Source organism: Haliotis cracherodii, unplaced genomic scaffold (assembly GCF_022045235.1).
Source record: "Haliotis cracherodii isolate W230 unplaced genomic scaffold, xgHalCrac1.p SCAF_7, whole genome shotgun sequence".
NCBI classification, from domain to species: domain Eukaryota; kingdom Metazoa; phylum Mollusca; class Gastropoda; order Lepetellida; family Haliotidae; genus Haliotis; species Haliotis cracherodii.
Genome location: NW_027266330.1, coordinates 47,436,641 through 47,464,271, shown reverse-complemented (window position 1 = coordinate 47,464,271; position 27,631 = coordinate 47,436,641). Strand labels below are relative to the sequence as shown.

Sequence of the window (27,631 nt, the reverse complement as noted above, 5' to 3'; positions counted from 1 at the left end):
CTGCATGGTAAAGAGCCAAATGTCCGAGAAGTGTTTAGTATCTGTATTGTTTAGTCGTCATACCAACTAAGCCACATGTATCAGGACTCGCACTGGTTTAAGACAGTGTGACAGTCCTGAACATTTTAGCAACACTTTTCTACGTGTTTAACTATAACAAATATTGAGAATGCTAAACACCAGTTCAGTTTCATTGCCATCAGAAGTCTGTGTCTACTTTCACACTTGAACCATTGGAATGTCTATAACCTATTGACCATTTTACATAAAGAAATCTGCAGTCAACGTGAACATAGCTACAAACTATGTACAAAAAATGTCTACTCGACATGAAACAATAAACACTATAGCGTGACCCTTTCATCATGTGAAACTGCTCCAATCACAATCACTGGATGTTTTTGGTAAACCCTTTGTGTGACCTTTTAAGAGTGTCATGACAGATCACTTGTCTATCCCCTCCATGGCACTTCTTCCTCTGGGTCTTCCAGTGTGTCCTTGAACCACGCCTTCACGTCCCTACCCCTGCTCAGAGCTGATACACAAAGGGTATGTTCAGATCACCAAGCTGGCTGGTGAACTCTTGGTCAAACACCTCGTGTTGGTACACTGTGAAGTGATCTTTCCAGTCGCCCACCTTGCCTGTAACAGTTACAGGAGTCCTGTTAGTGTGATAACAGTCCTGTTGAATACTATTTTAGTCAATACAAGTTACATGGTCCCCCAGCTTAAAGGTGCGTGAAGAACCTATTACAATCACCTGATAGCAGTAGCATCTTTTGACAGTCTGGAGAACACATTGCGTGTTAATGAGTAAATGACCCCTTACAAATATGGCCCTAGCAAATTTGGAGAAAATGGCCCTTAATTATAATGAAAATGGTCCAAAATGTTGGAGAAAGTGGCCCCATTTATTAATTTATATTTTTCAATTACTATAATTAAGGCAACAGTATCAATTACCCCTTAAAAAGCAGAGAGGCCAGTAGCGATGACATATGCAACAAAACTTTTATAGTAGTGAGGATTAGTGATGGCCCCAAAATAGAATTTTGTGTCTGTGTTGAGGAAACTGCAATGTCTACAAGAAGATGTAGGACATGCAGTTCGAGGTGGTTTGGAACGCGATGCTTCCAGTGTGACAGCGGTGACAGCAAAGACGTCACCGTCGTGGGGGAGACCAGACAGATGACATTTCACACGTTTCCTGCTAAGAAGCTCTGGAGCTCCCATAAAATGAGCTCAACTAAATCTCTATTTATTTGTGTTTCTCCGAAGTTTGCGGCTAATTTTTCCTGCACTCACATTGTCGGCCCTACAGACAGCCTGTTGGATCGGGGTAGCTTGTCGTTTTGATGCATGTTAGGGTAAAGTGGAAAGTCATATCTTAACTTTTATTTCCCTTTTAATCATCTCTGTGTATGTAATATATATGTTTACTTAGATTACATGCCCTGCCACTAAAGTGTAACATGAGAGGTAAAAGTGTAACATGAGAGTAAAAGTGTAACATGAGAGTAAAAGTGTAACATGAGACTAAAAGTGTAACATGAAACTAAAAGTGTAACATGAGACTAAAAGTGTAACATGAGACTAAAAGTGTAACATGAGACTAAAATTGTAACATGAGACTAAAAGTGTAACATGAGACTAAAAGTGTAACATGAGAGGTAAAAGTGTAACATGAGACTAAAAGTGTAACATGAGACTAAAAGTGTAGCATGAGACTAAAAGTGTAGCATGAGACTAAAAGTGTAGCATGAGACTAAAAGTGTAACATGAGAGGTAAAAGTGTAGCATGAGACTAAAAGTGTAACATGAGACTAAAAGTGTAGCATGAGACTAAAGTTGTAACATGAGAGGTAAAAGTGTAGCATGAGACTAAAAGTGTAACATGAGACTAAAAGTGTAACATGAGACTAAAAGTGTAACATGAGACTAAAAGTGTAACATGAGACTAAAAGTGTAACATGAGACTAAAAGTGTAACATGAGAGGTAAAAGTGTAACATGAGACTAAAAGTGTAACATGAGACTAAAAGTGTAACATGAGACTAAAATTGTAACATGAGACTTAAAGTGTAACATGAGACTAAAAGTGTAACATGAGAGGTAAAAGTGTAACATGAGACTAAAAGTGTAGCATGAGACTAAAAGTGTAGCATGAGACTAAAAGTGTAACATGAGAGGTAAAAGTGTAACATGAAACTAAAAGTGTAACATGAGACTAAAATTAAAACATGAGACTAATAGTGTAACATGAGACTAAAAGTGTAACATGAGAGGTAAAAGTGTAACATGAGACTAAAATTGTAACATGAGAGGTAAAAGTGTAGCATGAGAGGTAAAAGTGTAACATGAGACTTAAAGTGTAACATGAGACTAAAAGTGTAACATGAGAGGTAAAAGTGTAACATGAGACTTAAAGTGTAACATGAGACTAAAAGTGTAGCATGAGAGGTAAAAGTGTAGCATGAGACTAAAAGTGTAACATGAGACTAAAAATGTAACATGAAACTAAAAGTGTAACATGAGACTTAAAGTGTAACATGAGACTTAAAGTGTAACATGAGACTTAAAGTGTAACATGAGACTTAAAGTGTAACATGAGACTTAAAGTGTAGCATGAAACTAAAAGTGTAGCATGAGAGGTAAAAGTGTAACATGAGACTTAAAGTGTAACATGAGACTAAAAGTGTAACATGAGTGGTAAAAGTGTAACATGAGACTTAAAGTGTAACATGAGACTTAAAGTGTAACATGAGACTTAAAGTGTAACATGAGACTTAAAGTGTAACATGAGAGGTAAAAGTGTAACATGAGACTTAATGTGTAACATGAGACTAAAAGTGTAACATGAGAGGTAAAAGTGTAGCATGAAACTAAAAGTGTAACATGAGACTAAAATTGTAACATGAGACTAAAAGTGTAGCATAAGAGGTAAAAGTGTAGCATGAGACTAAAAGTATAACATGAGACTAAAAGTGTAACGTGAGAGGTAATAGTGTAGCATGAGACTAAAAGTGTAACATGAGACTAAAAGTGTAACATGAGACTAAAAGTGTAACATGAGAGGTAATAGTGTAGCATGAGACTAAAAGTGTAACATGAGACTAAAAGTGTAGCATGAGACTAAAAGTGTAACATGAGAGGTAAAAGTGTAACATGAGACTAAAAGTGTAACATGAGACTAAAAGTGTAACATGAGAGGTAAAAGTGTAACATGAGACTTAAAGTGTAACATGAGACTTAAAGTGTAACATGAGAGGTAAAAGTGTAACATGAGACTTAATGTGTAACATGAGACTAAAAGTGTAACATGAGAGGTAAAAGTGTAGCATGAAACTAAAAGTGTAACATGAGAGGTAAAAGTGTAACATGAGACCAAAAGTGTAGCATGAGACCAAAAGTGTAACATGAGAGGTAAAAGTGTAAAATGGGAGTAAAAGTGTAACATGAGAGGTAAAAGTGTAACATGAGACTAAAAGTGTAGCATGATACTAAAAGTGTAACATGAGAGGTAAAAGTGTAACATGAGACTAAAAGTGGAACATGAGACTAAAAGTGGAACATGAGACTAAAAGTGGAACATGAGACTAAAAGTGTAACATGAGAGGTAATAGTGTAGCATGAGACTAAAAGTGTAACATGAGACTAAAAGTGTAACATGAGACTAAAAGTGTAACATGAGAGGTAAAAGTGTAACATGAGACTAAAAATGTAACATGATACTAAAAGTGTAACATGAGACTAAAAGTGTAGCATGAGACTAAAAGTGTAACATGAGAGGTAAAAAAGTAACATGAGACTAAAAGTGTAACATGAGACTAAAAGTGTAACATGAGAGGTAATAGTGTAGCATGAGACTAAAAGTGTAACATGAGACTAAAAGTGTAACATGAGACTAAAAGTGTAACATGAGAGGTAAAAGTGTAACATGAGACTAAAAATGTAACATGATACTAAAAGTGTAACATGAGACTAAAAGTGTAGCATGAGACTAAAAGTGTAACATGAGAGGTAAAAGTGTAACATGAGACTAAAAGTGTAACATGAGACTAAAAGTGTAACATGAGACTAATAGTGTAACATGAGAGGTAAAAGTGTAACATGAGAGGTAAAAGTGTAATATTAGACTAAAGGTGTAGCATGAGACTAATAGTGTAGCATGAGAATAAAAGTGTAACATGAGAGGTAAAAGTGTAACATGAGACTAAAAGTGTAGCATGAGACTAAAAGTGTAACATGAGACTAAAAGTGTAACATGAGAGGTAAAAGTGTAACATGAGACTAAAAGTGTAGCATGAGACTAAAAATGTAGCATGAGAGGTAAAAGTGTAACATGAGAGGTAAAAGTGTAATATTAGACTAAAAGTGTAACATGAGAGGTAAAAGTGTAACATGAGAGGTAAAAGTGTAACATGAGAGGTAAAAGTGTAATATTAGACTAAAAGTGTAACATGAGACTAAAAGTGTAACAAGAGAGGTAAAAGTGTAACATGAGACTAAAAGTGTAACATGAGACTAAAAGTGTAACATGAGAGGTAAAAGTGTAACATGAGAGGTAAAAGTGTAATATTAGAGTAAAAGTGTAACGTAAGAGGTAAAAGTGTAACATGAGAGGTAAAAGTGTAACATGAGAGGTAAAAGTGTAATATTAGAGTAAAAGTGTAACGTAAGAGGTAAAAGTGTAACATGAGAGGTAAAAGTGTAACATGAGAGGTAAAAGTGTAACATGAGACTAAAAGTGTAACATGAAACTAAAAGTGTAACATGAGAGGTAAAAGTGTAACATGAGACTAAAAGTGTAACATGAGACTAAAAGTGTAACATGAGAGGTAAAAGTGTAACATGAGAGGTAAAAGTGTAATATTAGAGTAAAAGTGTAACGTAAGAGGTAAAAGTGTGAATATGACCTGTAAAGTGTGTGAATGTGGTTCAAAAGAAAACGAAATTCATTTCACGTTTGAGTGTAAAGCCTATGATGCAATCCCTGACACATATTTGGCAGTGTGTGGACAAATTTACAATGTTGATAAATATTATAAATAAGTAGCAGTAATTGTACACATATTCTTAGAAACTGTTCGAAGTACACTATAGAAGCCTTAACTCAAAGAAAATCTGTATTAACAAATGTATCCGCCTAAACATACTGTCATTGATATCAAATGTTACTGTGTGAACACTGACAATGACAAAACCGAAATAACATTGAATTGATTTGTATCTCTGTTCATCTCCAGTTGCTTATATTGCTTAAAATAATGTTCTGTTCTGAAATATATGACCAATATGGTAAAACACACCCATGTTATCAAATCTGTTCTGTAATAGATGATTGATACGGCAAGCAAATGCCCATCCGGGATCTTATACCAGTGACTATAGCAGTTAGTATATCGCAATTCCAAGATGCTCATGACGTCAATCGCTGGATTGTCTAGACAAGACTCCATTATTTACAGACCGTCGTAACCTTTAAATGGAATATTGCTGAGTGGGGCGTTAAACAACAAACAACAAACAACATCGCAATGTCAGCGTGGAACACGTGGATACACACCTTTTCGAAGCAAGGGCGACATTTGGCTGTCAATTGAGTAGACGTCTTCATGATTCGTCATAGGATTCTGTTTCATGCTGTCGAAGGTGCAGTGCCGAGCTATTCTGTCAATCAGCTCGTCCCCCAGGTTACTCTTGCCCAGGAAGACGGCAAGCTCCTTGATTGCACCCGACAGGTCCTGTAATAGCGTAGACAATATCATGAAATTACCAAACAAAATATATTAGAATAGATGTGAGGTGAAATGGGGTTTAACATCGCGTCCAAGAATATTGCACTTATATAGCAACGTGCATGTACGTGTGTGTGTTTGTGTGGCTGATTGTACTAGTCCGGACTGATGCCGATTTATAGTGCTAGCTCACTGAGATACCATGTCGCAGTTTAACATGAATACCCCACTCAGACTCAGTATACTGACTCTGAGCTGACCAGTCCTTGTTTTAGCCCCTTAATGCCGAGCGCCAGACAGGGTAACAACAAGTACCATCATTTAACGTCTTTTGGTATGACGCGGCCGGGGATCGAACCCCGGACCTTCCGCTCTCCGGGCGGACGCTCTACCACTACACCACGGAGGCGGTCCCCAAGTCAGCGAGCCTGACCACCCGATCCAGCTAGATTGTTTCAAGAACTGTGAGTAGGCTATCACTATTTACCACCCCCACCCCCCCGCCCCCACCCCCTACATGCACTTGGTCTCTCGGCGTCTCCCTTGTGCCCGGCGGAGGTACATAGCTAACAGATGGGCGGGTACATTTCACATCAACTAGCTGCAAGAATTGACTAAAACTATAAATCTAATTCACTCGCCCAACAAAATCCTGGTTGTTTTAGGAATTGGGCCTCCAAGCAACTTTAAACATATATATTACCGTATCACTGTAACAAAACTATATCATCAGTGTTTTAATTAAAATGGGAACCTCTAATATTGAGTGAGAGAACGCTATCAAATTTTACTTTGTCTGAAGGAAAAAAAAAATAATTGTCCGCATTCCACGTGCAACTAATTGAATTTCCTTAAACTATGGCTTCCCAATATTCTGCCCTCGATTAAATTAAATTTAATGCTCTACTCTTTTCTATCTTCACCTTTTTCATGTCCTCGTAAAAGACGATGTGAACGTTGGCGTTGTGGCGTTCCTGCCACCATCCCCGGGTGAAGTCAAACCACGATCCGTGGTCAACTGCAATGAATACACCAATAACATCACCACACTTGTCTCTTAATTACACCTGCCCTTCAACTGACAAATCTAGCATTATTAGGCATGCCGAAGAAATATTTAGATTGTCGTAAAATTCCGGATTCAGAGTTGGGTGCGCACGCCCCGTTTTCGAAGCATACTAAACCTTCATATGAATAAATGTCAAATGTATTTAAAGTGTAAACGTATAAAAAAAAAACCACTATAACTAATTCATTTTGTGAATTGTTTTCAATAAAAACATAATGCACCTTTCCTTTTGTCAAAAACTGCATCCGCGCGTGAATTCGATCATTAAGAAGCATCGACATTCCCCCAGGGCCTGGATTCATACATCTTCCCGAGGCAAGGGAATTAACTGACTGTAAAAGTCCAGTTTCCACCCTTGCAGAAGTAGGCTGAAATTTCTGGGCTCGATCGTAGCGCAACTACTGTCTTTTATAATTTATGTCCCTTCTATGTCCCTCCTATTGACCAATCAGATTTCAACTCTCATATCACTTTCATTTGCTTCAAACAAAATGGCGGCGCCCAGTCAAGACGATCTGATCGTTACTCAAACTCTATACTGTGATAAAACAGGTCTTACTTCGCGAAGTGCATCAAATCACGAGAGCACCTGGATTAAAAACATGAAAAGATTTGAAAAATATCTGTTGACGCCGAGTTCGCGGTACACATGCTTGGCAAATCCTGCAATCGACCGAAATCTGCACGGTAGTTTACGAACCGGATGTTGATTTCGTTACGCGATTTTGATTGGACTATGCATAGACTCGTTAGTCCAGCCACAATATAACTACATAACTCCAGCTAGACCTTTATAGTCAGTTCCCTTACCTCGGTAAGATGGATTCAGTGCTCACAGCACAACAGGCTGCATGATGAACTCTCGTCCTACCCGGCTTCACGAGAAGCACAATATATTCTGTGGTTGCAAAATGACATGTGTCCAGCTCCGTGGCAAGGCACGTGGTTGAATGCGTGTCATGGTTCGCCGTGATTATGTTTCAAGGTTTGCCAGCACCATACCGTGCTCATGGTAAACGTCTGAGACCCGCATCACTTCGGGCTTTTCCTCCCACATCAAGCTGACACGCCGTGATATAATTGATATACTGTTGCAGCGTTAAACCGACTCCCCAACTCTCTACAATAATGATAGTTATCAAACTGATACACAACGATACACACAGGACTTCGTACCTCAGAAAGTGTCATAGATAAGAAAACCGCAGTGTGGATAAACGACGGATTTAGACATACTAAAGAGATATATGAACGAAATGCTTTCCCTGAGAATTGACTTTAATAATTGGACGTTACACTTGGGATATGGAGAAAGATCTGTTGTTTGCAGAAGGAATTGTACGACAGTCATAATCACGACCAGAGCTCTATGGATATTGACATTCGATCTAATGCAGTCTGCCCTGCACGGCCATATAAGTCATGGACGGATTCTGAATTGACATTATCTCTTATTTGCTATCCCTGCCAGCCAGACACCTATAAGCATAAGTGAATAAGTTCCTGGCTAATGGTACTGAATTCACAATTCTGACATTTTCACACTTACCTTAACTCTTTAAAGAAATGAATTACTCAAGGATATCTTTTATACACCACTGGGATCACATTTCGTTGAGACCATGAATTTGATGTTTGTCATGAGTGTTATAGGAGAGGATTAATGTTATTTCCCGAAAATAGTTTAATTTCTCAACTTAATGCCATGACACCCGTCTTATTAGGACGTCAGACATCCGGAAATGCAAACTTACTGACGATATTAATGTACTTAGTAGGAGATGAATTGTTAGAAAGGCATTACAATTTATGGATTACAACTTCTTTAATACTGTAAAGGCGACGTTTGGGTATAGACCATTATACCGTTGTCAGACCACGTTGTGTGACAACGGCATAAGGATCTATACCCAAACGTCGCCTTTACAGTATTAAAGAAGTTGTTATCCATAAATTGTGTCGACTTTGTTTATCAGAGGTTCATCGAGGATTCCATACTAAGAGGCCTCGGGAAACTTGGGAAAAAACATGATTTTCTTCAAATGTTTTTATATTTATAAATTCAGATGTATTTTAACATAATATTTTAATACTGCATTCAATGCAATAATGTAAAACTATGCATTAAAGCATCTCCCTCTTAATGGTACTGTTGTCAGTGAAATACATTTGTTTGTTTGTTGTTTAACGCCGCACTAGGGGCCAGCGGTCGCATTCTTTTGGAGACGCATTAATTTCACGTTTTACAGTATCGCCGTGATATAACTGGAATACTACGGAACAAAATTCACGCCCGTAGTTACCGTACGTCTCATGATTAAAACAAGATTTATCTACAATCAGGAATGGCATCGGTGAACAGGCAAAGCCTATTTGAACACCGCTCCCTACAAGTTCATTTAGACCCGGGTTGGAATAGGTCTTCAGCAACAAATGCGTGCTGTAAAAAGCGACTATGGTTGTCGTTAGAGACAACTAACGGGTTCTGACTCGCTGACTTGGTTGATGAATGTCATCGTATCCCAATTACGTAGATCGATGCTCATGATATCAGTCACTGGATTGTCTGGTCCAGACTCCATGACTATGTCGCGTTCCATTAGCAAACATGCTGAAAGCAGATTACTTTCGGTTTACTGGAAATATTGCGGCGTTAAACAACAAACAAACAAACAAGGTCATTTAACAATTAATAAGGGAAAGTTGTACATACAATAATGAAATAATGTATCTATTGTTTGCGAAAATCTTGATGCAGAAGTATATAATATGCAAGTCACACATAAATACACACATACACATATTTTTTTAATTTGAAGTATCGGGATATACGGCTTTTCCATTGGACGAGAGGTCGGTCACATGATCGCGAAATTGATGTTCATGAGTATATGAACGACACAATTTGACGTTCATACGTTTTTCACGAGACCGTGTTCTTGAAATGACGTAAACACTGACCAAACCGGCGCATCCATGCATATATGCATATACACATACAGGCTTGGAGACATATACTTCAATGTACCAGTATATAATACGCGTTTACAACCGTTATCATTGTATAGAAGACAATATACACCAAATTCTAAATTGTAAACAAACAGATTGTATTATTGCAGGGTTAATAATAATATCAGTAGATATTTAAGTATTTTCATATAATACTGAATACATATGTCTTATGTGATGACATGGTGTGGTCTAATGTGATGTTACACGCGAATTATGGACTATCTGCCCTTGTCAGTGACGCCGACCCAGGTGCCCCCACTCACCGTGCCCCGACAGGAACATATAGAGGAACTCGGCCCACGTCCCCTGGTAGTTTCCGAATGAAGAGCTGGACTTGTAGAAGTGGTAGTACGACACACACAGATCCTTGGGGTTCCGGAAAAGCACGACGATCTGAGAAGCAAGGTGTCGGTGAAATGCATAAGGGCTTGCACATATATTGGTACACTTTATGTCTTTTGAAAACGTCCAAAGAAGATGATGTCCAACTCGTCTGATAGGAACAATTCCGATCTCATAAATTTAACCATGGTCAAATAGTAATGAAACAGTTGACAGCGCGATTAGGTTATTATCAAAACAACCATGCATTGGTGTTTTCTAATTCCAAAGCGGCTTAGCCAAATTATTAATTTAAGTTTCAAACTGGTCTGAAACGCTTGTCAAATATCCCCACTCCCTACTGGATGCAGTACATACCTCAGGCTGAAGTCAATCATGCTGTAAGCTGGCATTGAAAATAAACCAAATGGTCTTGTGTCTAACGGATCCGTGAAGATCCAGGGTAGAGTAGGTCTTCAGCAATTGGTCAGACTCGCCGACATGGTTAATGCATATCATCGTATTTCAATTGCGTAGATCGATGCTCATGATATCAATCACTGGATTATCTGGTTCATACTCGATTATTTCCGGACCACATATGTGTGACGTTAATTATTTGACACCTAGGCTTTGGTTTGTTGTTTAACGCCGCACTCGGCAATATTCCATCTATATGACGTCGGTCTGTAAATAATCGAGTCTGGACCAGACAATCCAATGATTGACATCATGAGCATCGATCCACGCAATTGGCATGGGCGGTTACAGAGGGGGGTGGGGAGTTGCGCACCCCCCTTTTTATTTCGAAAAAAATCTTTATTTCTGTATAAATAACCACCAAAGACAATAAATAGATCTTAATTGTGCAACAAGATGTCTTGTGGACATTTTGAATTTCCGACTTCGATGCCGTGAACAGTCTTGGTGCCCCTTATAGCCAGGAACAGCTCTAGAGACATGAAGGAAAGTACCTCAATCTATTCAGAAGCAGAAACTGTGGGAAACGGTGAAAAAGCTCATACGGACAAAATTGTGTAATATTCAAACAAGAACTGCATTCCTCGAAACTATTGTTATCTGTTTCTATGAAGATAGTAATCTCTGTCGGTTTCAAATCTCATGGTTATATAAAGAGACGGAGGGGTTGGTCGCGCGTGTGTGCACGTCTTACAATCACGAATATAAGCAGTCACACAAACAGTGTATGCCCATCCCTAAATAAACAACAACTGAACGGCCTGTGCACGTTTAGGAACTATTTCTGACACAATTGTCGATATGTTATTGAGTATTCATTCAAAGATCTGCACAGAGCCAGAAATAAATTAAAAGCTGAACATCCTGCACAGAACAATATTAACTGCATATAGAATGAACTGTTGTCGTGTTTCAGTGCTTTTACCGTATTTCCTTTATTAGGCGGTCTGGTGTCTATTCATTTCCCGCAGGGCGTTGACCTTGCGTCTGTTAAACCCTGCTGTTTATAGATGACACAGTGGCAACGCACGACCTCACCGAATCCCATATTCCAGTCACATAAAGGGTACATTTGCGGGAATTTGGTAATCGTTACATGCGGTAAGTTAATGTGATATAGGTCATTAATGTCATCGGATGTTTGCCCCGGACTCTAACAGACAAGACGTCTAATAGAGGCCCGGCTTCTATTTTTGTATGACCCGGAGTCAGTTAGAGGCCGGCTTGCGAGAAGAACCGGCGTCTGTCTAATAGAAGAAATGCGGTATAGACAGACCGGATACATCCATCGATCTATCCATGACGTGACTATCAAGTACTTCATACTCAATGTACGTTAATCAGTGAAACATTTCTAATCACTACAAGTGTAGTCAGGGAATGCGTTTTAGGCCTTAGTCAGCAATACTAAAACTGTACACGGCGCCATAACCCAGTGGTTGATAGTATGAGCAACAGTTGATGTGCTATGTGACCACCCAATCGGAGAACTGGTATTGCCTTTTATTACTGGGTATTAAGACAAATATCAAAGGAAACTGTTAATCATACCTTAAAATATAGGAGAGGTATGTGTCGATGCTAATGCTGACTTGTAAGATGTATTGCCTTTTAAGTTCAGTGCCTGATATTGTATTATAGTACCCTAATGCATTTATTACACATACGTATTATGATATTATCACCAACTGTGTGATGTTAATACCAACTGTGTGATTTTAATACCAACTGTACGATGTTATCACCAACTGTGGGGTGTTATAACAGCTATATTATGTTATTACCAACTGTGCGATGTTGTTACCAACAGCAGAGCCACCTGGTTATTAGGTTATTACCAAATGTATGCCAATTGCCTTTGTGATCCTCTGTTTCGTGACCAATTCTAAAGAAGTGTTACTCTTAAAATTCTTGTGTTATCAGGTTTCAAAAGCAAAATGACATATTTCGCATTAAGCTTCTTCAAACTGGGACCCTCCGCTATTACTTCAAACAAACCAGTCTTTAATAAATGGCCATCCCCTTGTTCATGGTGTTGAAAACGTCCAACGATTATCAGTCGTATTGTCATTACAGTGGGCGCACATTGAATGTAGACCTACTTATCATAGAAATACAAGTACTGTGAATTGTATCTAAGCCATAACGATTGTATTATTCGGTCCTCAGATCTTGCATCCATTAGTTGACAATACGGACGACGGATTTGCCTCTGACGACCACAATGAGCGACCTATAGGGAATTGATGTGTCATCGTGTCCCAGACGTAATCCGAAGTAAACCACTGGTTCGTCAGGCCTAGACTGTATTACACAGAGGCTGCTTCACTATAGCCGGGATAATGCTAACTGCGGCGTGAAACAGTATTCACTCTGTCGCTCCTGATCAGACAAATCATGAAAACAAAATAATACTTTTAGAAAATTACGAAGAAATAGTGATCTGAAAGTAATGCATTTGAGATCTGAGGCGGGGTTGACAGACACGGGTGATGCCAGTTTTCAGCATGTTTAAGCTGGCGTCATTCTCCTCACCTTGCAGTTTTTCTGCTGGATTTGTCTTGGCATCAGTTTCACCTGAAGGTGGGACTTGATCACCCTCGGGGACGGCATCGGCTCGGCCAGTTCTAGACCAACCTCGTTCAAGACGTCATCTTTGAACTCGAGAAAGGGGGACCGGAAGTAAACGGGCTTCTGATAGGCCGAATCAAAATTCCCATCACTCATCACCAACCACAGGATTTCCTGCATCCATGTTGTACCTGAAGAGCAGTATTGACATGTATGTTAGTTTACAACTGCGACTGATTGCAACCTTATTTAAGTTAGATCCTTCGTGTCAGCTTGATGTAGGAGGAACGCCCGAAGTGAGGCAGGTCTCAGACGTTTAAATTACCACTTTGCGCTGGTAGAAACATAATCCTAGCGAATCTGAGATTCGAACCCGCGATCAGAGATTTCTTGGACTCCTAAGGGAAGCAGCTCTATACATAGAATTACGGCGCCTTACACTACTGGGCCACTCGTACCCCACGTCTAAGGACGAACTTGTGGTCACATGATGGTTCTTTGAACAGCCGGAATCGATTTTTAAGCCAAGATGGCGTCCCGCTTTCGGGCGTTGTTAGGTTCACCTTCGATTGAATCAAATAGACGGATATGGTTTTAAGTGAATAATGGATTCAAACTAACTTTATTGAAAATCAATAGGATTAGAAAAAGGCTCCAGGAGCTAGTCGATCCTTTCCTTTTTGAATATACAGAATGATTTACATATCAATACACGTGATCAACGGTATTTTAAACAAAAAACATAATTGGACACAAAAGCACGAATTAGTGAATTATTTTAGTTGATAGAATATAATATTATCCAGCTTCAGAAACGAATATTTTGACACTGCCATCTGATGGTGGGTCGACACCTACACTGAACCGCAAAAGAAACGTCACCATGGATAGATATATGAGAAACCTTATTTGTCCAAACACTGTAAACATACTTTGAGACATGTTAAAAAGATGAAACGTGGCAAAACTGATCATCAAGGTTGAAATTAAAGTGTCAAATGTTCTTAAAGTGAAACACAACACTAATCTCTGAGAAAATGACATCACAAGTCAGTATCTCGTGTGTCCGCCATGTGCATTGGTGACTGCCGTGCAACGTCGATACATGGAATGGATGAGGCGGTTGAAGAAGGCCATAGGCACTTGAGCCCACACTCTGAGGAACGCCTGACGCAGTTCAGCTGCAGTTGTCGGCCTTGGTCGGACGTCATTCAGCAGTCTTTAAATCTTGTCCCGCAGGTGCTCAATGGCGTTTAAATCGGGACTGAGGGCAGGTCACTGCATGGTTCTGATGCCATTCTGCTGGAGGAAGTCTCTTGTTGGTCTCGCAGTGTGGGCACGGGCGTTATCATGCTGAAACTCGTGGTTGCGGTGACGTGCCAAATGAGGTATGGCGTGTGGTCTCAAGACTTGATCAATGTACCGAGCTGCTGTGACACCATTGCCTCTCGGAGACCACAGGGTCGACCCTCTGTGCAAGACCAATTCCACCCCACCAAACGAGTCTCTCTCATCAACACAAGCATCCGAATAACGTTCCCCACGGCGTCGCCAGACTCTCTCTGTCTGTCATTTTCTGTTGAGATACAGTAATGGCTCTCGTCTGAGAAGAGGACTCTTCTCCACTGCTGGTGGCGCCAATGCTGGTGTTGTGTTGCCCACTGAAGACGGTCCCGGCGACGACGTGGTGTCAGAATGGGTCCTCGGTGTGGCCTGGGACTGTGGAGGTGTCTGCTCGTCAATCGTTGACGCACGGTGCCCGCACTAATGTGTCGCTTGTGTGTCCCAATGGTCTGTCGAGCAGTTTCCGCAGCAGTAACAACGCGATCTTGAAGATGCTGTCGCACAATCTGACGATCCTGACGTCGGGTGGTGACCCTTGGTCTTCCACTACGTGGTCGGTCATCTGTAGTGTTGGTGGTCTGGTACCGTTGCTGGAGCCTGTATATGGTCCTTACGTGGACTTGAAATGCATTGGCTACTTGCCGGGCGGTTTGTCCGGCTTGCAATCGTCCAAGGGCTTGGTGTCGCTGACTTCTTGTCAATCTTGTCATGTGAATGAATGTTATCCGATCTGGATTTTTATAGGGCAAGAAATGGGGGAACGCATGTGCATTTCAATTTGCATGGAACTGACGTGCATCGGGTTACCATGGCCGTTGCCATGATGCGTTTGGGCGATCGGTTATATTGTCATCTGCTTTGTTTTTTATCATCAAATTTCATTGTTCCGGACAAGGTAATGTTAAATTTAAGAAACTTTGACAAAAATTACCCAGATATTTAAATGACATCTTTTCATGCAATGTTACGTTTGGGGTGACGTTTCTTTTGCGGTTAAGTATAGAATACATACATGTATAACGTATGATCATATTTTACCCCAAATTTTGAAATTTCATGTTATAATAATAATCTACGCGTTGTAATATAATAACGACCTTCGAGTGAATAATGTAAAGCACTTTCAGACACTGAACAATTACGGAAATGATTTTCTATCAAATTTGCCTCAAATGAGTTGACTTTAAAATGTATGCCTGAGTTTTGTATGTAAACTATACACGACACAGTGCTTTGTATCTGGCGTATTTTCTGTTTAACTTGGTTCTTTTGCTACTGGAAGGGTCCAATGGAACTGAACGTCGCGGTCAATAGTATTGCACTTACGTATAGTACGCTATGTACAGCAAACACACAGTACGCTAAGCATTGTTAGGGAGATAACTCACATGGAGAAGAATGATTCATGGTTATATAAAACTACGCACTCATAACGTTGTAGGTTTCAATTTTAACAATATATGCATGTCTCCACTGATCTAGTTCATTTTAAAATGATATAACAACAATGTAACTATTACTTAAAATATAAATTATTAAAACATATTAATAACTTTACCATTGATGATATACAAAACCTTTTTTTGTCATTCCGTCCAGTCATTGTGTCTCTGACATAATTATTCGTTCAATTCTAGAGAGTACAACAGACGTTGTTAACATCTGACGTGTCAACAAGGGAGGTTTTATGCCATTCACTTCAGTTAAAATTATGAACATTTATCATGTATACCACTACGATTGTGTCAAACTTAATACCTCTTGTTCCTTGAAAACAATAACAAATGTTCCAGAAGTCATTGTTGTGAAAACATATTACTAACTTTGTTTTCATGATATCCTTGTTAGCTATTTTTCTGTTACATATGAATTAAAACTCATGTGTCGTGTTCTCATCCCTGATTTTGAAGGTACAGTAAACTACGGTTATAACGAACACGTTTATAACGAACTGACGGATATAGCGAACTTACTTTTTAGTCCCGACTATTTGCTGTAGTTATGCTGTATATATGCTTATAACGAATTACGGTTATAACGAACTAACATTAGTAGTCCCTTTGAGTTCGTTATAACCGTAGTTTACTGTACCACATACAGGTTACGACTTGTTTCACCATCTGGGTTACACATGTGCGCTTTCTGACAGTATAGGTACAATAGGCAGATATGCAACACAAAATCTTCGCTCTGTGTTCATTCTCAGGATGAAAGTTATCTTGTAATCAGTAAGCGTTTCACGAACACCCGTGAAGATCCGGGGTAGAATAGGTCTTCAGCAACCCATGCTTACCGTAAAAGGCGACTATGCTTGTCGTAAAAGGCGACTAACAGGATCGGTTGGTCAGGCTCGCTGACTCGGTTGATGCATGTCATCGATCCCAATTGAGTGGATCGTTGCTCGTGATATTAATCACTGGATTGCCTGGTCTAGACTCGATTATTTACACACCGCCGTCATATAGCTGGAATATTGCTGAGTGCGGCGTTAAACAACAACCAACCAACCCAGTCCCCTCACCGCCCTTAAAGGCGAACTTTGCTCCTGTATCTGACAGCCTGTCTTCAGTGTCACGTGTGAAACTGAGAATGAACTGCCAAGATCCCCTTCAACACAACCCTCGAACCACCATAATCACACTCGTATGAATATCTGCGATCAATGTGATCTCAACACTACCCTCAGTGGCAGTGTTCGTGCTGAACCAAACAAGAGGGCCTTTTACGGAGCACGGGGCCATGCCATAAACCTGAGTTTCTAACCTCGAACACATTAAAGATCAACTGCAGGTTAAATCGCTTAATTGCGCCCGTATTGGACTTTACATTAGGAGTTATATCCCCTTAATGGAAGTGGATTGGTGCGCCAGACTGGCCCATGTTCTTAAAAATCGATTAATGTCTTCCGTTTTCCATTCGCTTTTTATACCAAGTGAGTTCTGGGGTTTGCTTTTCGGCTGGCTTTCAAGTAGCTTGTTAAGATTCCACCGCTATACGTGCATTCGCCACGGCTGTGATGGTGTGAATGGAAACCGTCCAATACTTCACTCTTGAAGATGCACGACTTTGATTAACTCGTGGGGACAGTCTCAAAGTTTCCAGTACTATTTGTTTTTTAGATAAATTCAATAAATGCGTTCTACTTGCAAAATCAAATTCCAAATGTGTTAAACACTGAACCAATCTCGACATGATAAAAACTAATAACACAACTTAAACAGCGCGGTATATTTTTGTAATTCTTCAACTTTTTTCACTTTGAGAAGACCATTATTGACATGTTGGAATCGACTAGGTATCCTGATGAAGGTGTTTTCTCGTGTAGAATAAAGAGACTTGATAACATACTCTGAACAAGTGTATTTATATTAACAACAAGTTTGGTTCTGAAATATATGGCAGACTGACATGGACAAGATTGTATGATTTCTAAGCAGCCGCAAGAAAATATCACTGACTCTGTCCTCGAATAAAATACGGTGACATTCTCACTTCTGATCAATACTTTTTTATTCGTGAAATCCATTTCCGACACTTTAATTGAAACTGCATGCCAAGAAGTCTTGTAAAATAGATTTTAGAAGTTGCGAAAAAGTTTAATATGTTTCTGCCTCGGAAATGAAGACGAGTGAAAACCTTCAGGGCCCTCCGAGTCTGCAACTCACATGGTGACTTGTATTAATCATCGTAGTAATTCATTTCAAAATTCTGATTTAGAATAACCGTGTCAAATTAAAAATGTGAGGCAACTGTAACCCGTTTCACATGAGTGATTGAGTGAGTTTGGTTTTACGCCGCTTTTAGAAATATTCCAGCAATATCACGGCGGGGGACACCAGAAATGGCTTCACACATTGTACCCATGTCGGGAATAGAACCCGGGTCTTCGGTGTGACGAGCGAACGCTTTAACCACTAGGCTACCCGACCGCCCCCGTTTCACATGAACAAAATCTTAACAATTTCAAAATATAGTAACATTAGTGCGTTGAAATAGAGGGCAAATAATTTACTCATTCTTTAAAAATAAACTGCAGCATGGCATCTGACCGCAGCTACTATAGTATACATGCGTCGGCCCTGCCCCACACTGAAGCACATGTAGCACACGGAGTGTCATCTAAGGCAAGGGAATTTATTCGAAATTGGCCTCTGTTCACCCAGCAGTGAGTGGGTACCCGGTAGGATGAGATGACTGTTAAACTTCCAGCGCCTCACATGCAGCTTGGGGTGTATACTCCCCAGGGAACTGAGAATGAATAGCGAGAGCAGGGTACTGTCTTAGCGCCTAGAGCATGCATATGCATCGGAATACAGCGACAGCGACATATAAATGGTTTAGTTGTAGTAGTGGTGGTGGTAGTAGTAGAAGATGTAGTAGTAGTAGTAGTAGTAGTAGTAGTAGTAGTAGTAGTAGTAGTAGTAGCAGCAGCAGCAGAAGCAGCAGCAGTAGTCGTAGTAGTAGTAGTAGTAGTAGTCGTAGTAGTAGTAGTAGTAGTAGTAGTAGTAGTAGTAGTAAAAGTAGTAGTAGTTCTGTGTAAAGGGAGATAAGTAGTTTCGAAAAGAGATACCTACAATGAAAATTTCACAATCATGTGAGTCACTTTTACCATTACGTCAATGATATGTTTTGGAGACTCCTTCAGAAAGGAGGCAAGCCGAGCCGAAACAACCCAGTGGTTCATAGATCAACGACCGGCGACGTTGTTGTAGGCGTGACACACAAGCATAGCAAATTTCCATTGCAGCCACCATACCTTGTATATATTGCTATCACAAATACACCTTGACATGCCTATGGCATCTGCCCTAGGCAAGGTTAACACTGGAAGCTGGACTTCTATAGTCAGTTAACTCCCTTGCCTAAAGAAGATGGCCAATGGAAACTTCAAGTATTTCAAGTGAGTGAGTATGGTTTTACGCCGCTTTTGGCAATATTCCAGCAATATCACGGCGGGGGACACCAGAAATGGGCTTCACACATTGTGCATATGTCGCAAATCGAACCCGGGTCTTCGGCGTGACGATGCTTTAACCACTCGGCTACCATACCGCCCCAGTATTTCAAGAAAAAACATTCGAAAGAAGATATATGTATTTGCTATCGTGGATAATAACATTCTCTTGAAGTAGGTTCTATGTTGTAGAGATGGGGTTGTTCCACAAAACGGCCGTGACTTGCGACAGCCGTATCTATACATTACATCGTTGTCCGTTCCACTGTTTCAAGTCTTGTACATATACATTACATCGTGCCTGTCCGCCCCACTGTTTCCTATCGGGCCTTGTAGAAAGAACCCTGGTTTTAAAGACAAGAGGCAACATGTTTGTGCAACGCCATAGATGTATATTTATTTGTTTCAATATAAGAGGGGGCGGGGGGCCCAGTCGTCTAAGGCGCCGCCATTCGCTGTGCAGAGTTGCGTCCCTTGGGCACCCCAGAAACTTATGATTGTGGCTTCGACTTCCGGTTCGCCCCGATTATGTTTCTAGGTTTGTCAGCACCATACCCGTGCTCGTGGGTTTTACCGAAGTGGTAAACGTCTGAGACCTGCATCACTTCGGGCTTTCCTCACACATTAAGCTGACACGCCGCGATATAACTGGAATAATGTTAAATGCGGCGTTAAACCCAACTCACTGACTGTTTCAATACAATAAACTGTAAACCGTGTAAAGAATACCAGACGAGGAAACCAAGGTTGCTGTGCTGTGTGTTCATATGAAGAGGTTCGCTCGTTACGCCATATGTCTAAGTTCGTTCCTCCACATGGGTACAATGTGTGAAGCCCATGTCTGGTGTCCCCTGTCGTGTTATTGCTGGAATATTGCCAAAAACGTAAAACCAATGCAGCTCACTCGCTCACTTCCTTATATTAAGAGAATGGCGTTTGAAACAAATTCACATTAGGCACGTCTGTTTAAACTGTATCCTATCACACCTGACGAACGATGCCCCACCGTAAGCTCAAGTTTGTGTTATTGTTTCGTTTTTCTGAAATGAGCCAATAAAATAAAACTCATATTAAATATTTTCTGTAAAAAATGGAGCTGTGGTTCGATACAGAAATAAATCATAGAAAACAGAAAAATTACCATATAATCAATTAATTGTTCAGCCAATCGAAACAGACTTTTAACGACCATGGGCAAATTGACTACCACCTGATACCACGCAAAGTGCGGCCAAAGAAAAACATAAAACCAAAACCACTGAGAATTAAGCTAGTGTGTGTTGTAACAAATCTCTCCAGTTTTCACAATCAATATAAATAGGCGGCTTCAGTATCACCCCATTCCCGTAACGGAAGACAGGTAATGGCTGACGCCAATACCGTGACATAAATGCTCGATTTCAACGTGACACAGTGCACCGTAACAAGCAGTCCCACTGCGCTATAACCCTGTAATAAGTCCATATCGCGTGGGGGCCCCATGTTGCGGCACGTCTCAACACCCGATGTTTATGGTGCACACACAGAGTCATTATTGCGGTGCAAGACAGCTTTCACAAGTGTTTAGGCATTCTGAAGCAATAGCCACTTGATTGTAAGTTTGTCACCACTTGTGTGTAAGTTTCTCACCACTTGCGTGTACGTTTCTCACCACTTGCGTGTACGTTTCTCACCAGTTGCGTGTACATTTGTTACCACCTGCGTGTAAAATTGTCACCACCTGCGCGTAATTTGTCACCACTTGCGTGTACGTTTGTCACCACCTGCGTGTTAGTTTGTCACCACTTACGTGTACGTTTGTCACCACCTGCGTGTAATTTGTCACCACTTGCGTGTAAGTTGGTCACCAGTTGCGTGTACTTTTGTCACCACTTGCGTGTAATTTGTCACCACTTGCGTGTAAAATTGTCACCACCTGCGTGTAAAATTGTCACCACCTGCGCGTAATTTGTCACCACTTGCGTGTACGTTTGTCACCACCTGCGTGTAATTTGTCACCACTTGCGTGTAAGTTGGTCACATTTGCGTGTAATTTGTCACCACCTGCGCGTAATTTGTCACCACTTGCGTGTACGTTTGTCACCACCTTCGTGTTAGTTTGTCACCACTTACGTTTACGTTTGTCACCACCTGCGTGTAATTTGTCACCACTTGCGTGTAAGTTGGTCACCAGTTGCGTGTATTTTTGTCACCACTTGCGTGTACGTTTGTCACCACTTGCGCGTAAGTTTGTCACCACTTGCGTGGACGTTTGTCACCACTCGCATGTACGTTTGTCACCACTTGCGTGTAACCTTTTCACCACTCTCCTTAACGCCATTGCGATAAAGGGATTTGGTATAAAACCAATCACATTCATATTATATCATTGTTGTTTGTTGTTTAACGCCGCACTCAGCAATATTTCAGCTATATGACGACGGTCACTTAATAATCGAGTCTGAACCAGACAATCCGGTGATTGACATCATGAGCATCGATCCACGCAATTGGTACACGACGACATGAACTTATCGGGTTGAAATCATGTTGAGGGACGGATATTTGACCTCCGTCGCTTAGCGCAATGGCGGCTGGAAAATCGTTACAGTTCCGGTATCTAACTCGATGAGTAAATATATTGTTGCACGATCTAAAACATACTCGTATTTGGAGGCAAGTTCCTTGGGAAGAGAATCATGTTGCACCTGTCCTTAGATCACGACGCATACACATAGCTGAACCATATAATGCACAAAATAGCGCGATGCAGATTTAGATCAGGGATCTATTAGGAAAACACTCACTGTTTGACAGCCCGTGGCTTTCTGTAGCGACGAGTCAATATCAAAATCGTTTATGAAGAGCAGCACGCAGAGATACGGTTACGGCAGCTAACACAGGACAAGATATATATTTGGTATAGAGCTGTATCAACTCGACTGGAATAGTGGTTAAACAGGAGAAATTCTAGCACTGTATCTTTACACAAAGAAACATTTTAAGCACCCCCTGTATATTTTACAATGACTGGTCGTACGAGCGTTGGCTTTGAAACCCTGACAACATAACCTCGGGAAAACGAATGTGGTTTCCAAGACACCTCTGACAATAAGAAAACAAAAACTTTATCCTGTTTTGAGATTTTCATGATTCCAACAAAATCTCAGAGGCACTGTATTTGTGCAAAAACAATTGGCACAAAACGTATGGAGGTGCTGAATCAGGAATACAATTCCACATCATGATAACTGATGATGAAAATGTCATTTCCAGTCCAAAGATAACATTCATGACACAAACCATCAAAAGCGAGTAAACCCGCCATGTGCCCGGGTGACAGCTTCAGGCCTCCGTCTCTCGTCCTTCCAGGAAGTCGATCTGCTGAATGGGATACAGCCATTCCCGATGAAGAGCTGCCTCCAATTGGTCCAGAGTCTGTACCAATGGGTCCGTTGCCTGTATCTCGACGCCCCAGGATGTCCACAATATGCTCGAGCAGATTCAGGGCAGGCCACGGCAGTCATCGCAGCCTCGTTCTGGAAATAAACTGTTCCTGCTTGGGAACGATGTGGCCTAGCATTGTCATCCATGTTTACAGGTCGGGTGGCGAGTGGGTGGTTGTGGAAATCAGCACATTGAGGTTTCCCTTGCTGGCGACAAGATCAAGATTACAATCGTGGGACAGGCAACCCCAAACCATTGCCCAGCCTCCACCATACGGGGTCGTAGGTCTTATGTTCCGGGGTGTGTAGGCCATGTTTTATGCCTCCTAACCCTCAGTCGGCCATCTGTGTCATGGACCAGGGACCTGCTCTCTTCGGACCAATGGACTCTTCACCAAGTCCTCAGATCCCAAGCTCTCCGAGCCAAACACATTGCTAAACGAATCCTTCATTGATGATCGGCATGGAAAGAACGCTTGATTACCCTTCTGTACTTCAATCCTGCCGATGTCAGTCGATTCCTCACTGTTCTGGTTGACATCCGTCAATTGGGAAACGATGGCCCTTCAGAACAGTGAGTGAGTAAGTGAGTTGGGTTTAACACCGCTTTTAACAGTATTCCAGTTATATCGCGGCGCGTCAGCTTAATGTGGGAGGAACGCCCGAAAAGATGCCGGTCTCAGACGTTTACCACTTGGGTGAAACCCACGAGCACGGGCATGGTGCTGACAAACCTAGACACATAATCGGGACGAACCGGGATTCGAACCCACAATCATAGGTTTCTGGCGTGCCCAAAGGGACGCAACTCTGCACAGCGAATCGCGGCGCCTTAGACGACTGGTCCTTCGTGTCAAGGGGGGGAAGACATGTCTCGATACAAACAATTGCGTGAATATAGGACAACATGTAAACTACATTCACTATGAAAATGAATGGTAAAAAAACAGTATGTTGAGGTATATACAAGTGATGTAAGTTACTCTTATTTTACTTTATTTTCTAATGGTGGAATGCATGTCTTTAACATGACGACTGTGTGGCATGGTGTAGTGTATTGTGATACATTTTCAACCCTTAATGAAAGTCAAGGATTCTTTGTCAACCCTAATGCAAAAAATCAAAGATGAGGTGTCAAAATCAAAACTGTACATCAGAAAACCTCAAGAACATTATTTACAGACCCACTTCAAGTAAAATGGTTCACAAAATGGTCGCGTGAGTGTACATCCATCGTACGTATCGCCGTAAAATGTTCCTGTAGGTGTTCGTCCATCGTACGTATGGCCGTAAAATGTTCCTGTAGGTGTTCGTCCATCGTACGTATGGCCGTAAAATGTTCCTGTAGGTGTTCGTCCATCGTACGTATGGCCGTAAAATGTTCCTGTAGGTGTACGTCCATCGTATGTATCGCCGTAACATGTTCCCGTGAGTGTAAGTCCATCGCACGTATCGACGTAAATTGTTCCTATGAGTGTAAGTTCATCGTAAGTATCGCCATAAAAGGGTTCTCTGATGTAGGTCCATGGTACATAAGGCCTTAAAACGTTCAACGTAGTGTACCCGTGGCCTTGTGCAGCTACTGGACCATCAGTACTTCAAGGATATGTCTCAGAATAAGAACGCGGTTTACACAAACGTGAAGTACTGGCGATGCTGTTGGATAGTGGTGTTCCGATTGTGATCTAGGTTAACTGAACTTTAAATTGAAAATTAGCAAAACGACGCTAACCGATTAATTTTGGGCATCGATCGGTTAGGATGATCCAGTCATCAGTCCTGATTTTATATCCAATTGCCAACACTACTAACAGTCAAGCTACACCTCGTGTTGCTGTCGCACGCGTCCTGGAATGAAGAACAAGACTCACGTAATTACTCGCATCCGTGTACCAGAATCTACCACGAAAGGGTCCATTGGTTTCGAAGCGGTACCAAGGCACTAGGTTAGACTAGGTCTTCAGCAACCATGTTTGCCGCAAGAGGCGACTATGCTCCTCGTGAGGGGCGACTAACGGGATCGGGTGGTCAAGCTCGCTGATTTGGTTGATGTCATCGAATCACAATTGCGTGGAAAGATGCTCATGATATTAAATAATGAATTGTCTGGTCCAGACTCAATTATTTACAAACCGCCGTCATATAGCTGGAATATTGCTGAGTTCGGCGTTAAACAACGAACAAACAAACCAAGTCACTATGTCGCATTTCATTAGAAAACATGCAGAAAGCTGGTTATTTCCGGTTTACTGGCGTGACGCGTTAAGCTTAAACATTAATAGATATCATATTCTGTTATTGATCAAATTTGGAGACGACGTAAATGCGTGTTTGGGTGCAGATAAGTCAAATTATCCTGATAATCAATCGGATGAGTTTTCAATTAAGTAATTGTGCTTCGGACGCCATACAAACACGTAAAGGTCCTACAGTACATGTTTGCACAAAATAACACGGTGATTGTGTGTGAGAAATGGTAGGCTGTCATGGGAAAATTACACAAAATGCTTATGTGTTATTAACTTGACGTCCCTTGGCTGTGCTGCAGCTTTGGTTCAAGGATGTCCGGTACATAATGCTGCCGATTCTATTACAAGCCCAACCCAGCCGAATATGGAGAAAACATCAGCTTCGAACCAACAACGTTCTGGGTAGTGAGTGCCATCTTTCTCACATGGGACGTTTTTGTACAGTGATTAAATCTTCCCGAGGTAAGACCGTCCACTAGCCTTTTTATCAAAGTCCTATTTCCACCCTTGCCACATCAAGCCCCTTTTTCTGTGCTAAATATGATATGAACATTTCACAAAATCAACATCCACGACGGGTATGAAGAATGACTTCGTATGAAAGAAATTTACCGCTGCCTGTCGTTGTTGAAACGTCTTTTTCATCGAAAACGATTGCCTATGTTTTTGTGTCAGGGGTGAAATCGCGAATTATTTCGTTATCTGATCGCTAGGTCGTCGCCTATGGTAGTCGCCATCTTAGTGAAGCTGTACAAGCTAAGAACAGCGATCTGATTGGATATTGCGTTTTCATTACAAGGGGCACAACTCGTGATCTACGCGAGGTGGTGCCAGGGTCGAGCCAAGAAAAGTGGCCGTGATGCGCCAAGGGTAGAAACTAGGCTTTGATGATATAGGCTCGCAGGCTAGTGGACACGCTTGCCTCGGGAAGATGCAGTGATTCAATTAGAGCTGTTTTAACGTAGGTGTAACTTTGTTTTTGAAGTTCTCGGCTGCCTGACAATGTGTTACATATGCCATACGTTGGTACGTATCAAAAGAACCATCACTATGGTCTCTGAATGTGACTCGGGGCATAACGTATATGTTAGTGTGTCAAACTATGTGCCAGATTCAGCACCAGCAGTCTCTACCATTCCAGCTTAAACCCTGTGTTTTCGTGGTCAACTGAGTGACGTCACACATTGTATACTAGGTGCATTAACAGCATTAATTCATTGTGTTACCACCATTGCATTACTATCATTATTCCTGAAACGGTTTGATCTCTCCTCGTCGGTCTTACAAGCAATGGAAGCATGCAATATTTTCATCTCTGGAAAATGCAATGCTGGGCTAACTATAAGAAAGTCGCAGTCTACCCACATGAAACCTTAACGGTTATAATAAATCGCCGGACAAAAGAAAGTGTACGCGTGAAAATTGGATTTGACCAAAACATTTGAAGAGTTATCAAAACGTTACTAGACTGAAAGCAGTTGCCGAAACACTGCAAACTTAGGTCCAAAACCCAAAACCCAAAAATATATAACCATCGAATTACCTTTTCATGTTTATTTCATTTCTAGCTACTATCAAACATGGGTGTATATTTGGTATGGAGATTCGCTAATTTCAGGAAGTCGCCTCGCCGCGTCTTCATTTCTATAAGACACAATCAATCGCTTCCCCAATTTCCCCAATCAAAACTAATGATTAACCACAGTTACATTAAAAATAGAAAAGATTGTGTTTTAATATTGGAAATAGCAACCCTGTTCTGTGAATATACGACTTGAGTGATATTTTTTAAAAAAACACGTGATAAAAGCTTCATCTATGCATGTAATTTACGTATTATTAAAGATGTCACTATAATACGTGATAAATATTTCATACCATACAGGGGTAGACACCTTTGGTCATATCGAACTCGCCCCAAAATTTAGCTATTTTGCATAAGCCACAAGTCCGAAACGAGTTGCGGACTTGTGGCTTATGCAAAATAGCTAAATTTTGGGAGAAAAACAACTTTGTCCAGATTTTCACTAGTCTTGGTCTAACGGACTAGAGGCCGTATCTTTTTCTGCCGTGGGCTATGCTATGGATATTTCATATATAAATGCTTAAGCAAAGTAATTTTAACAACTAGTCAATGTCTACTCATAAATAATCTCAGTGATATTCAAAGTTATTGACCATGCATATTATGAGATAACTCCCGATGTACAACAGAAGTCCCATGAGTCCTATGAAACTAACATCGTGAGGGACATTACCTGCTTTCGGGTAGGTGACGATAAACACATCGTCATCTCTCACTTCAAAATCCTTCACAGCATCCAGAATATCCGGTGGAGTATATCCAAAAAACAAAATGCCGTCATAGACATGTTCCCCGGGTAACTTGTGACTGATTTCAGTCGTCATAATTCGAATTGTTCCAACGCGCTGAAAGTCTCCCGAGAGCGTAACCCCAGCGCTGCC

General features: G+C 40.9%; 1 protein-coding gene across 1 annotated transcript; it reads right to left on the bottom strand.

The window, feature by feature from the left end:
* Positions 1-54: 54 nt before the first annotated feature.
* LOC139448159 (sulfotransferase 1C4-like) lies at positions 55-27,631 on the bottom strand. The gene is made up of 6 exons (XM_071229678.1): positions 27,424-27,631; positions 13,158-13,384; positions 10,085-10,214; positions 6,661-6,755; positions 5,566-5,743; positions 55-642 (listed from the first exon to the last, which is right to left on the bottom strand). The coding sequence occupies exons 1-6, from the start codon at positions 27,572-27,574 to the stop codon at positions 530-532; spliced, it is 894 nt and encodes a 297-aa protein (XP_071085779.1). The 5' UTR covers positions 27,575-27,631; the 3' UTR covers positions 55-529.